Source organism: Canis lupus, chromosome 17, assembly GCF_003254725.2.
Source record: "Canis lupus dingo isolate Sandy chromosome 17, ASM325472v2, whole genome shotgun sequence".
NCBI lineage: Eukaryota > Metazoa > Chordata > Mammalia > Carnivora > Canidae > Canis > Canis lupus.
The window spans coordinates 19,160,144-19,173,489 of NC_064259.1; the positions used below are offsets into that span (position 1 = coordinate 19,160,144).

Here is a 13,346-nt window from a genome sequence, read left to right on the forward strand (position 1 = left end):
ACTGATTCACTGGGGCTGGAATAAGGCCTGAGAGTCCCAGTTCTCAACAAGTCCCAGGGAATTCTCTTCAGATAGTCTCTCAGCTACACTTAGAAACTAACATTAGTGTCAATACCAGAAAATCTATAAATAAGAAGCAGTCCAAATCTCATCAGTTGACAACACTGAGTAATAATAACCCATGTCATAAGTCACTCATTCACCAGATATTTACTGAGTGTTTGCCATGTGTCACTTATTACTAGAGATGAGGAATGAATAGAACAAGATAGTACTATTCACCTTAAGTGTAAGTCTAAGATGTATAAGCAACCACAATATAAGAATGGCATCTTTGAATTATTGATTCCTTTGTTAATTAATTCAGTGAACATATATTGAGGATTGATATATATGCCAGGCATTTTGCTTAAATAGGATATTCTCTGTTTAGGAAGATAAAATGGTGTAATAAATTTTAGAATGATTTTAATTGTTAAATGAGTAAATTTCAGTTATCTGGAAGGTGTGCTTATGTGGAAAACTTTCTTTCTTAATTATCCAGCTAATTGGAGCTTGACAACTCTGATACTAGGCCAGATAATTGTAACTTTAAAAGAGCTCTTTGTAGTTATTAACTCCTTTGGGCAGAGTTCAAAATTCATTTCAATTACACTCAATTTCTATATGTTGTAGTAAGATCAAGTCTTAACACATAATTTAAGAATGTAAAATCTTTCCTTTCGATTTTTATCTGAAAATTAAGCAGCAGAGTCCAGTCACATTATCCCCATCTTTGTGAACCGTGGATGTAATTGGGATTGTTTTTGAGTTAACAGTGTGTTCAGTCAAGCTGTCCAGAACCAGCCCACACCTGCGCAGCCAGGAGTGTACAACAATATGAGCATCACCGTGTCCATGGCAGGTGGAAACACAAATGTTCAGAACATGAACCCAATGATGGGCCAGATGCAGATGAGCTCTTTGCAGATGCCAGGAATGAACACTGTGTGCCCTGAGCAGGTAAGTGGCACAACTGGCACACTTGCTACACATACATCCATACCACACCACAAGTCATTATTCCAAGGAAAATCAGGTATGTTCACAGTTATTTATCAAAAATAACCACACCATACAGTGATGTGTGTCAAATATTTCTCAATAAAATTAGGGGGAAAAGAAGCACTTCTTTATGATTTCCCACTATCTTTTGATAATTACTACCTCTTAAGCTATACAATGGAAATTTTGATAGACCTTGCAAGATTTTAGTCTCAAGTTTTATTGTTTGGGGAACCTGAGTGGCTTGCTTCTCCCTCTTTTTATGCTGCACACTGGTTGTGCACACTCTCTCGCTCTCTCAGATAAATAAATAAAATATTTTTAAAAGAGAGTTTATTATTTAGATTTATTATAAAATGATACAGGGACACCCGGGTAGCTCAGTTAAGCATCTGACTCTTGATCTCGACTCAGGTCTTGATCTTGGGGTCATGAATTCAGGCCTTGCGTTGGGCTCCATGCTGGACATGGAGCCTACTTAAAAATAAATAAATAAAATGATACAGATAATACATTGGCTTGGAATTTACTCCTTTATATTCCTGAATATGTTTTCTTCACTTTTCCCTTTCATTTCAACAAACATTTATTCGGTACTTATTATATACAAAGATAGCACTGTGGGAGATAATATTAACAAGTTGGGGAAACCCAGCATAAACAAAGAATCAGTTGAATAATAGGACAAAACTGCCATATAAGAGATGGACTGCCATAGGACCTTACATATTTATATCAGTTTGAGGGTATATGCAATTAACTACTGAGGGTTAAGAGGAAAAATCACCTGATTAGGAAAGGCTTCTTGGAAGATGTGTCTAAAAAAAGAGAATAGAAAAGAACATTCAAGACTGGTTGCCACAGCATAACATAGGCAGAGATAGAGGTGGAAAAGTCTAATGAATGTTAAGGGGACATTTATATTATATTTAAAGCAGAATTTTATGTGGTAAGCTTTTTGGGAATGTTGCAAGCCATCTAAATGTTTTAGAGTTTATCCTGGAGCCTCCTGAATATTTTTAAGGATAGAATGACTAAATTCAAAATGATACTTAAGTAGATCATTGAGGTACCTTCCTATAGTTACTGTTCTCATTTTTAGCAACCACAACATGGACTGTGATGACCAGACTATGACTATGTAGCCTTAATTTCTAGCAAGTCTTTTATTTTTTTGAAAGATTTCATTTATTTATTCATAAGACACAGAGAGGAGAGAGTCAGAGACAGGCAGAGGGAGAAGCAGGCCCCATGCAGGGAGCCCGATGTGGGACTCGATCCCAGGACCCCAGGATCACAACCTGAACCAAAGGCAGATGCTCAACCGCGGAGCCAACCAGGCATCTCATATAGCAAGTCTTAAAAAACAATGTAAACCCTGATTACCTTTTCTATAGAATGCCTTTTTGGTGTGAATTTTTTTTGGAAAACTTTCAATTCCCCAGATATTATATAATAAGTCCCTTAGGAGTTTAGCAGGGAAAAAAATCAACAACCTAGTGATTCGTTTCTTACAGCAAAATAGAAGAGCTAAATAGTGTTATTTCTTGTCCTTGTTTTTATTATTCAGTTATCAGAATTTTTCACTATCTCCAGTAGGTTAAAATAATCAAAATTATAGTGAATTAAAGAACATTACACTTAAAGCATATTTCTTATATAGTTGGGTTTTACTTTCTTATTCAGTTTGACAGTCCACACCCATTTAATGTGATTATTGATATGGTTGAATTTAAATGTCTCATCTTTTCTGTTTTATCCTTGTGCCATCTCTTGCCTTCCTTTGATTTAATTGAACATTTTAATTTATCTCCTTTGTTAACTTATTAACTATATATAACTCCATTGTGTTATTTTAGTGGTTGTTTCAGAGTTTATAGCATACATCTTTAACTCATCTTCATGTGCCCTGAAGTGCTCTGATGATACCACCTTGTGTAGAAGAACCTCACAGCTATTCACTTCCATTTCTCCCTCCTGTGCTGTTGTTACCATATATATCATGTCTACATTTGTCATATACCCTACATACTTTTACTTTAAACAATTTTATATATATATGTGTGTGTATATATATATATTTTTTTAATTTAAAGAAGAACTTTTATATTTACCCATGTAATGATTTCCAGTGGTCTTCATTCCTTTGTGTAGATCCCAATTTCTAGCTTGGTATCACTTTCCTTCTGCCTGAAGGTCTTCATTTAGCATTTCTTGTAGTCTGCTGCTGCTGAATTATTTCAGCTTTTGTATGTCTGAAAGAGTTTGTTTCACCTTCATCTTTGGAATTTTTTTTTCCCCTGAATTCTAAGTTAGCTTTAGTTTACCTTTCAGTACTTTAGAGATGTTGCTCCACTGCAGTATTTCTGATGAGTTATCTGCTGGCATTTTCTCTTCATTCCTCTGTACATGATTGATTTTTCTTCCTCTGGCTGCCTTTAAAAAAGACTATTCTGTCACTGGTTTTAGGCAATTTGATTACGACATACCTTAGTGATTGTTTTCATGGTTCTTGTGCTTGGAGTTCAGTGAGCTTTTTGATTTATGGATGTATAATTTTTATCAAATTTGGAAAAATATTTGGCCATTGTTTCTTCAGATATTTTTTCTGTCACCACCCACCTTTCCTTCAGAAGCTCCTAATTATGCATGTACACACACGCGCATGCACCCACATATTTTATTACATGTACATAGTTGGCCACTTGAACTTGTCCACCAGCTCCCTGATTCTCTGGGTTTGGGGGTGTTGGGGGAGGGGCACAAGATCAATCTTTTTTTTCTCTGTGTGTTTCTTTTTGGATAGTTTCTATTGCTATAGCCTTAGGTTCACTAACTTCCTTTTTTCTTTCTTTCTTTCTTTCTTTCTTTCTTTCTTTCTTTCTTTCTTTCTTTCTTTCTTTTTTTTTTTTTTTTTCAATGTCTGATCTGTTCATTTCATCCAGTGTATTTTTCTTCTCAGGTATTCTGTTTTCCTCTCTACAAGTTCAATTTGGACCTCTTATATCTTCCATACCTCTAACACATTTAATCTTCCCTTATCTTCTTGAGCCTTCGGAATATGGTTATTATAATAACTGTCTTAATATCTGCATCATTTTGGGGTTGGTTTCAATTGATTGACTTTTCATTATGGATCATATTTTTCTGGTAATGTGCATGAAGTGGTAATCTTTTATTGGGTGCCAAACATGTGAATTTTACCTTGTTGATATTCGTACATTCTTGAGCTTTATTCTGGGAAATGGTTTGGTTACTTGAAGTAGTTTGATCCTTTTAGTATCAGGTTCATTTCACTTTTCTACTGAGGCAAAGCCTTTCTAAGATGCTACTTGATACTATATGAATTACGATGTTTCCCATTCTGGCCAGTGGAACCAGGACTTACTCCCAGCTTTGTGTAATCTTTGGAAATTATTCCATCAACATCTTTTTGGTGACTCTTTGCTTTGGGTTGTTCCCTAAAATCCATGAGCAGATCAAGATCAGTACTAAGCTGCAGACTCAAGGGGATCCTCTGCAGATCTTCAGAGCTTGCTTTCTGAGTAGCTGCCCCTCTTCTCTGATACTCTGGAATTCTCCTGAGAATTCCAGCTGCAGTGACCATCTTCAGACTTCCAGCTGCATCATCTCAACTCAGGGAGCCTACAGGGCTCTCTGCCTGAGTTCCTAGTCAGCACAGTGGCTACAGCCTGGAAATTCTCTGTAGACAGTAGCTGGGGCAAGTGTAGGACTTACCTCAGTTGTTTCCCAGCTCCTAGGGATGGCTTTTCTTCACTGGGTTTGTCCAGTGTCTTGAGTGCCTTCATTTTATCCAGTTTTTTGTCAATTCAGGCAGAGGATAAATCTGATTTCTATTACTATACCTCGATAAGAAGTAAAAGTCATTTGCTGATTAACTTTTGTATCTGTGAATTTAACTTTTTATTCAAGTATAAGAATATACAGAAAAATATACAACTCCATGAATTTTCATAAACTCAACACATCTTTAAAGCTACCATTCAGATCAAGAAACATTATCAGCAGTACCCTAAAGGTTCTCCTCATGCTCCCTTCCACATCATCCCTTTTCATCCCCTCTGAAGGGAACCACTGTCCTGACTTATAACAACATAGTAAATTGCTAAGCTTTTTATTTCTGCTGCATCCCTATTTTCTGTCAGTGAGATTATTTTCATCGAAAAATTTGATCTTCAACTTTTAAACAACTAGCATGTAATTTGGTCTTGTACTTATCTTTAATAGATAAATGATCCAGCACTGAGACACACAGGCCTCTACTGCAACCAGCTCTCATCCACTGACCTTCTCAAAACAGAAACAGATGGAACCCAGGTCAGTAAGAAAATTCTAAACCCAGAGCTGCCAAATGTACTCTAGATACACAGGAAACTTTGTTTAGCATCATGGGTAGGAGCCTGACCTTGGGAGTCAGACCTGGGTGTGAGTCCTGGCTCTACCCTTCTTAGTGGTGTCCTCCTGGGCATGTTAGGGAACTTTCCTGAGCTGCTATTTAACCAACAGAACTAACAAGATACCTGCTAATAGGATTGTTGAGAGGGTTAAATGAGATAAGTTTTCAGAAGATTTAATCCAGTGGTTAAACAGGATAAAAAGATCACAAACGGTGGGCCACTGATTGTTATATTGTAAATAAGCACAATTCTAAAACTCACATGTAGTCAAAGTACCTCAAAAGATCTCAGTAAATTCAGACATAGAGTGCCTGCTGTGTAGTCTGCCTCATTTTCGAAGTTCATTTCAAAGCAATACAAATAGCAAAGATGGCCACTTTCCTATATTAACCAAAGGTTAGAGATTTTGGATGTTTTAGTTCACTTCAGTAACTGATTTAGTCTTTAGTCTCTTAATAAATATGTATTTTTAAGATACTGTACAGGCATTATGGTAAGGTGGAGATATAAAGAAACACAAGACATGTTTGCCCTTTAGGTGAACTGTGGGTAGAGGTGAGGAAAGGAAGTTTCATTTGTGAAATGCTTATGATTTGTCTGGCACTGTGCTAAGCACTGTCCGCTTTATTTCACATAAGCCTCATGATGACCCTCAGAAGGAAATAGTATTCCTTTTGTTCACAGATGAAGAAACAGAACCTGAAGAGATTTAACTACACACATGATTCACAAAGCTAGAAAGGGGCAGAGCTGAGGTTCAAGCCAGGTATTTGTAACACCGAAGTTCATGCTCTTTCTGCCATACCACTTAGGGCCCATTAAAAGATAAAACGTGTAGACATACACATGTGAATTGTCACATAACCAAAAGAAGGCAAACCCAAATTTATGTTACAGGTAACAAGAACCATCAGTGTTAAAAGAGAGAAGAAAATGCTGTGAGGGTCAGAAGAACATTTACACAAGTGCTGAACTGGGCCTTGGGGATAGTTAGCAAGGCAAGGTAAAGGAAAAAGTGTCAGAGGCTGGAGGAGGGAACAAGCTTAGAAGTGTAGGGGACTAGAAGTAGATGCTCCAGAGACAAGGAAACAGTAATATCTTAGCATGATCCTGGGAAACCAAATCCACTGAAGGTAAAGGGTTTATAAGAAGATTTTATAGGAATTAAAATTGGTAAGATAGATTGGGACAGATTTCTGGGAGCCTTGAACGCTAAACTCAGGGGTTTGGATTGAGTTCTACAAGATTGAGTCACCCTCAGGGGGAGCAGTGATATAAGCACCAGCTAAGGCTTCATCTTGAGGGAGAAAAGGGACAGGACATGCAGTGGGCAGCCGCCTCAGGCTGAGAAAGACCAGTTAGGAGCTGTTTCCATAGTCAAATCTGATTCCCAGGAGGGTGAAGAGGGGATTTTGTGATTGGGGAAATGAAGTCTTCATTAGAAGGTTTTCAAAGTCTTACTCCTGCAGGGAGACATATAACTGGCAGCTCGGCAAATTAATTAAAACTAAACAACCAAGTTTTAAAGTTCTTGATCTCTGAGAGAGCATTTGAATTGATGTAAAACTCTGCCGGAAAATTTTGCAAGGTTGAAGACTCCGCTCTTTTCACCTGGCAAATCGTAGGATGTGTATGCATCTTGCTTTTGCCTGTCTGAAAGTGTGGCAGTATCTGAAGTCCTGTGAGGTCTAGCATGAGGCACCTTAAGTGTTTGGGGACAGAAATACCTTGTGCTCTGACCCAGTACTTCCTATGTTGAAACACATAAACGTGGAATTTTACATGCAGTTTTTTTTAATCAGTCATTGCCTGAAAGCACTACCGCTTGTGCTCATGCCAAGTTTCAGCGGCAAAATCTTGGTCCATCATGCCATCTCTGCTCCAGTGCTTTTGTATTTGCCAAACGGAAGCTGGGGAGTGAGTTTAATAGAAATACAGAGACGGGTGTACAGAAAAGGAGAAGGAAAAGAACCAAGAGAGGATGGCTTGAGGAGGACTTAGGACTCCCTGTATTTGGAGAGCAGAGGCAGGGAAGAGGCAAGACCAAGAGAACCAGAAAAGAAGAGAATCTAGAGAAGCAGGAAGAAGGCTTAGTAGGGGGATGGTTGACCTGAAGAGAGAGAAAGGTCAGGGGTGGAGCTCCAGAAGGAAAAGAGTAGGAAGAAGTTAGAAACAAAGGAGAGGGGAGGACACAGGGCTAGCTAGTGGATAGACTCAGAGTTGGTGCATATTAGATGCACAAGAAAAAGCCCAAAGAAAGAAGAAAACAAATGGTATCTTGTGGGATCCAGAAGCAAAACTTGGGAAATCAGGCAAAGAAGAGGATAAGGAGAAAAATGATGCTCATCTAACTAGAGGTTAATCCAGCAGGCTAAGAAGACTCAGCTCAGAGGCTGTCTTTGAGTGAGCATAGAGTGGAGGTATAGATGGATCAAGAGGGGAAGACATTGGGGGCTGGACTGATACAGCAGCTGGAGGTTGAGATTTTGACATGAGGTCAACAAAGGTCGATGAAAACAACTTTTATTCAATTAGGATAGAAAAGTTTTCAGGAAGGCTGAGTGTAATTGACATAAATTAGTGATGAATGACCAAAAAATGCATCACTAATCTAAAATACTTCATGAACCTGTGAAACACTAAGCACAAGTTTGCCAAACAATTGAGACACTAATAGATGCACTTGGATGCCTTAGGGAGGCATCTCCATTCTTGGTCTGGAACATTCACAAGTGTGATACTGGCTTGAATCAGTTCTACAAATGACTTTTTAATAAGGATGGTTGTAAAAACTAACTTCTGGCTTTGTTTTCCCAGTAGAAAATGCTAGAATTATACAACGTTAGATATTTTTAAGGAATACGTGTATTATTACTGGAAGTAGCTAAAGGGAAAATTCACACTGTTCTCAGCTAGTAATTTACTGTTATTTTTAGCTCATGTGTTTAAATGAATTGTCTATCAGGAAAAAAGTTAAATATAAAATTGTTCTACTAATATTTTGCTGTAATTCTAAAGGCAATATGTAAGAGCTATGTAATAGTATATTTAGATATTACGCAAATCTTCTGGACATTGACTTAGTAATGCTAATGTCCTGTTACTGAGTTGTGGTGGTTTTTGTTTTGCTAATACTGGGTTAAAGCCCTTAATTTTCTAACATAATAAAGTTGTTGTTTTTGTTTTTTTTTTTTATCCTACTAAAGTCATCCATAGAATGCTTTTGTAACCAGTTTCCAAATAATATATAGAATATATACACATATATATATTTTTAAACCCACCACCAGACACCCAGACTCTGAAACTGGGCTTTTCCCAATCTTGGCAATATTAGCAGTGACGCTCATTTTCATTATTGATGGCAACCCTGTAGGAGGCTTGACCATTCCAATTTTGATTTTATTTTTAAAGTGTGAACTTTCCAGAACCCTGAGCAAAATGAGTGCAGCGATTTTCTTTTTGTAGGACAAGAAGACAGAAGAGTTCTTCTCTGTGGTGACTACAGACTAGAGGAATGCTCTAGTGAGTTTCCACTTCAAGTAGTACCCACTCATAAGCCGGGGGGGCAGACCCTTCTGTCTAAACACATCTTTTATTTGTGTTCCAGCAGGTGCAGCAGGTTCAGGTGTTTGCTGACGTCCAGTGTACAGTGAATCTGGTAGGCGGGGACCCTTACCTGAACCAGCCTGGTCCACTGGGAACTCAAAAACCCACAGCAGGACCACAGACCCCCCAGGCCCAGCAGAAGAGCCTCCTTCAGCAGCTACTGACTGAATAACCACTTTTAAAGGAATGTGAAATTTAAATAATAGACATACAGAGATATACAAATATATTATATATTTTTCTGAGATTTTTGATATCTCAATCTGCAGCCATTCTTCAGGTCGTAGCATTTGGAGCAAAAAAAAAAAAAAAAGGAATTCACTTTTGTTGGAAGATTGAGAGGTGTTTTTGTTTCTTTCTTTGTAAAGGCCTTGGATATTGGAAAAAAATAACAAGGCAGAACAGTTGGACAATCTATTTCTTGAGCCAAATTTAATTATTCTTATTTTTGTAATCAGTCATTGGCTTCTTATCTGGATGAAGGCTTTTGGAGGAGAACCAAAACGACAAGTTCCAAGGGGAAGATGAAGCTCCGCCTCTGCTGGCTCACTCCTGACCCTGACAAGGAAGAAGGGCCCAGTGGGGCTTTGCCTGTGCCCGTCCACCAAAGGCTGTCACGTGTGTCTAAATCAACAGCCCTCCCCTTCCCGACCCCAGGCAGCTTGTGTGTACAATCAGCTTCTTCTAGCAACTCTATATCTGTTGGCTTCAAGAGAATATTTTGCCTCCCATATGTACCCCTTCTCCTTTTTTTAAAGATGGATTTAAACCAAGATGCCTCCAGGAACGAGGACGAAATGAGTATATTCACAGAGGAATCCAAAAAATACAGTTTGGGGGAAAATGCAATAATTTTTGATGAGATGGGTAAAGGACAAGAAGCAAGTTCTGTCAATTATTGTAGATATAATTTTCTGATTAAATCTGGAAAAAAAAAAGGCAGCCTGTTCTTTCTGCTTTTATTGTATTAACAGCTAAGGTAGCTAAAGTTATTTAAAATAAAATTAAATTTATGATCCAAGTAGCTTATTTTTCCCTTTAAATCTCACTGTAAATATATTTGATTTCTTGTAGAAATTGATTTCCTTCTGTTTAATTTTATGGTTTTATTATCATACTCTTGATTTTTCTAAACTTGTGTGTGAATATATCATTGATTGAATTGCAATTACATTTGACTAGTGATATTTCATTATTTTACTAACTGTGATGCCATGTATGGATTTACTTTGCGGTTCAAATCAAAATGCCACTGCCAGAAAAAGCTGTTCGAGATGAGCTAGAGCATACTGCCCTAGAGTGTCCCTGGGATCACCTACCTTGAGACAGTGCAAGGAGTTAACACCAGAAGTGCACAGGCTACTTGTACAGAAAAAAAATTAGTACTCAAAGAAAAATTTCATTTGTTTTAGATTGACTTTGGGGATTTGAATTTTCATCCGTGCAAATAGAAATTTCTCTATCCTACTCTGAGGCTAATTGATACGTATTTTCCCTTTGTGTCTTGTCACTCTGCCACGTCTTGTCTCATCCTGGCCTCTGAGTCAAGGACCCAGTGAACTGCCTCTAGTTCTAGAAGTTCCACTGCAAGGCCAGGAAAGCTTGAGAAGGGTCTTGTGGAAGAAGCAAAGGTAGACCCCCATCACTCGCCTTTACCTGCCCCCTCCCCCGGGCCTGTGAATGATGACACAGCATCTGACATCGTGCACCAGCTACCTCTGCTTCCACGGCAGAGCAAAGGCCATAAGAACTAACAGCGAAGAGGAGCGTGGACTTGGACACCAAGGAAGAAGCCATTCTCCCAGGTCCTCCTTTGTGCATCTCACCACCCCTAGTTACCAATAACTCCATTGAACAGCATCTACTCAGAAACTACCGAATAAAAAGATTGCTGGAAGGGCTCACATGGGTAGCAACTATGAAACAGAAATAGGACACTCAGTTACAAACATTATCTCTTTTAGTTTTTCAGAAAAATGCATCCCTGATTTCATTCATTCCCAGCTTGAACGCCCAGCCATATTACTCTAGTCCTTACCAAACTGCTCTAGGAGGTCATTTCTGTTTTGTTTGTGATACTTAGATGTGCAGACTTCAGGAAGTTCACCTTTAACTTCAGCATTCCAGATGAAGTTTCCTGACTCAATGCTTTTGCATAAGGAACTAGTTTTAAAAAGCGGTAAGGAAAATTGGAGATGCTAATAACAACCTCCCCATCCCAGCTGCACCTTAAGATATGCATGTCACCTTCAAGGTTTTATAATTGCACTGTTTGTTTTATGTATGTACAGATTAAAATTATTGCTACATTTGAGGAAAATAAAATTGCTTGCTTCTATGTAATTCCTGTCATTCCACAGGAAATTCACTTTTCCAGCTACTGAATAGAATTTGTTTAACAACCTCCTGGGTTGCCTCTTCATTTTCAGGGAAGAAATGAAACTTGCTTCCTGCAGAAATTGCCAAAGCCCCAGTGACTAATGAGTCATTAAAAGATCGTAAAAGAAAGTATCCCTGGAGTCAAAGATCCTCGAAGGCACCCTGATAGGAACTGGTGAAAATTGGAAAGGGTCAAAGTTAAGTTGTGAGAGTGGGCCATGAGGAAATCGTAGTTTTGGCCATTTGCCTGATGATTCAATATGCTGGGCCTGCTGTTTCTGGACCCAGGAGGTAGAGTCGGGGCAGCCCTTCATAGCTAGCTATAAGATAACCATCTCTCTCTCCCTCTCTCTCTCTCTCTCTCTCTCTCTCTCTCTCTCTCTCTCTCCCCCTCTCCCTGCCTCCCTCCCTCCTTCCCCCCATCACTGGTTTTTCTATACTAACATTTATTATTAGTATGCAGATTTCAGAGACGTTGACTCTTACTTGAGGCTTCTTCATCTTGTCCTTGCATTTTGTAAAACACAGGCTCTGTTTCTTGTTTGTATGTTTTTAAAACAGCCTAAATCCACCAACACTTGGCTAAGTAGGCCACGGTAAGGAGGATAATAAGCAAATGTGATTGTAAAAGGCATTCCACACACATTCCTATGTGTAAATACACACAGATTTGGTGGCTGCTCTCTCAAGTCCTGCTTACATACGGGAGAAGAAAACCTTTTTTTCTCAATGTTGGGATAAGGTAAAAATGATACTTCTATGAGATGAGTCTGAACATTGATTTAAATTTATTTAAGGCAAGGATGGGAAGGCCATTAGAAAAACAAATAGAAACAATTGAGGGAAACGTGAGGTTGATATAGAAGAACTTCATCTTCTTTATGGTTTTTCCAAGATAGTTTCACACCTATAAACTCTCCTGGGCCCTGAGAATCAAAGAAAAAGAAAAGACAGTTGTCTATTTGCGAAAGTAGCAGTGCTGATTTCCTCCTTGACATGTACTACTCTTCCCAGGACAGCAGCTCCACTTGAAAAAAGTGAATAATTCAGAGCAAGCTTGATCCTTGGCCATTCCTGTACCTCTGAAAAAGATCTTGATGATTTAATTAAGCCCATAAATTCTTTTTATTGGAGGAAACTGCCAAAAGAAGCATTCCTCCATCCAGAACCTTTTCTGCCAGGACTAAATTAGTTTTCTTTATATATTTTATTTTCATTGCCACAAAGCTCTTAACAAGATTAAAGAAACCCAAAGCTGTGGCCTCATTCAACATGTTTTACTGTCTGTATCCAAGGCGCTAAGATGTAGAAGAATCCAGAGACATGAACCCTGCCCTCCTGGGACTTCTATTCACAATGGGGAGGGCTTCCGTAGTTCTAATCACAATGGGACTGAGTGGTATGTAGGAGAGCTAGAAGGTGCTTTATGAGTGAAACCTTGTCTGGAGAGTCAAGGAAGGTTTCCTTGAGAAGAAATGGAATTTGAGGTGTGGTTTGTAGGATGAAGAGGAGGGAACTCAGAGGGCAGGGTGAGAATTCTGAGGGAACTCAGAGGGCAGGGTGAGAATTCTGAGGAACGCCAAGGTGTGGAGACAGGAAGAGGGACTTCAGAGAGCTGTTTTTGTTTTTGTTTTTTTTTCTTTTTAATTATTAACCAGTTTCTGAGTTCTGAAACCTCTTACTAGAATCATGTCAGCTGGTGAACTGGAATGTAATTCAAATTAGCCTTTGGCTCCAGGAGAAACATGAACCAGGCTTCAGGACCCACTTGGAAATTGTGCCAGCCAGTAGCAAAAGTCTCTTCCATAACTAGCCCTATCCAGCCAGAAGCACAGGCTTTTCTATCTTACTCTGCCAGATGGGCCACGGTAATCTGTCATAGCACTCAGGGAGCAT

General features: G+C 38.8%; 2 protein-coding genes and 1 long non-coding RNA gene across 12 annotated transcripts in view; 2 read left to right on the forward strand and 1 right to left on the reverse strand.

The window, feature by feature from the left end:
- Positions 1-11,414, forward strand: part of NCOA1 (nuclear receptor coactivator 1) — a 244,671-nt gene extending 233,257 nt beyond the window's left edge. For 6 of the 9 annotated variants that reach the window (XM_049096135.1, XM_049096138.1, XM_049096136.1 and 3 more), the window contains 3 exons: positions 819-1,002; positions 5,293-5,382; positions 9,073-11,414. In XM_049096135.1, the coding sequence (XP_048952092.1) occupies positions 819-1,002; positions 5,293-5,382; positions 9,073-9,243 (445 nt within the window). In that variant the 3' untranslated portion in view covers positions 9,244-11,414. Of the gene's footprint in view, positions 1-818; positions 1,003-5,292; positions 5,383-8,930; positions 8,988-9,072 lie in introns of all 9 variants that reach the window. The other 3 variants (XM_035700337.2, XM_049096140.1, XM_035700335.2) reach the window with 3 other exon arrangements.
- An 807-nt stretch (positions 11,415-12,221) lies between these two features.
- LOC125752857 (uncharacterized) lies at positions 12,222-12,900 on the reverse strand. The gene is made up of 2 exons (XR_007403331.1): positions 12,531-12,900; positions 12,222-12,376 (listed from the first exon to the last, which is right to left on the reverse strand). It is a non-coding gene; the product is annotated as an uncharacterized LOC125752857 (long non-coding RNA).
- Positions 12,863-13,346, forward strand: part of CENPO (centromere protein O) — a 31,329-nt gene continuing 30,845 nt past the window's right edge. Inside the window, exon 1 of one of the 2 annotated variants that reach the window (XM_049096144.1) lies at positions 12,863-12,937. The gene's annotated coding sequence lies outside the window, so the exon portion shown is untranslated. The remainder of the gene's footprint in view (positions 12,938-13,346) is intronic. The other variant, XM_025454497.3, reaches the window with a different exon arrangement.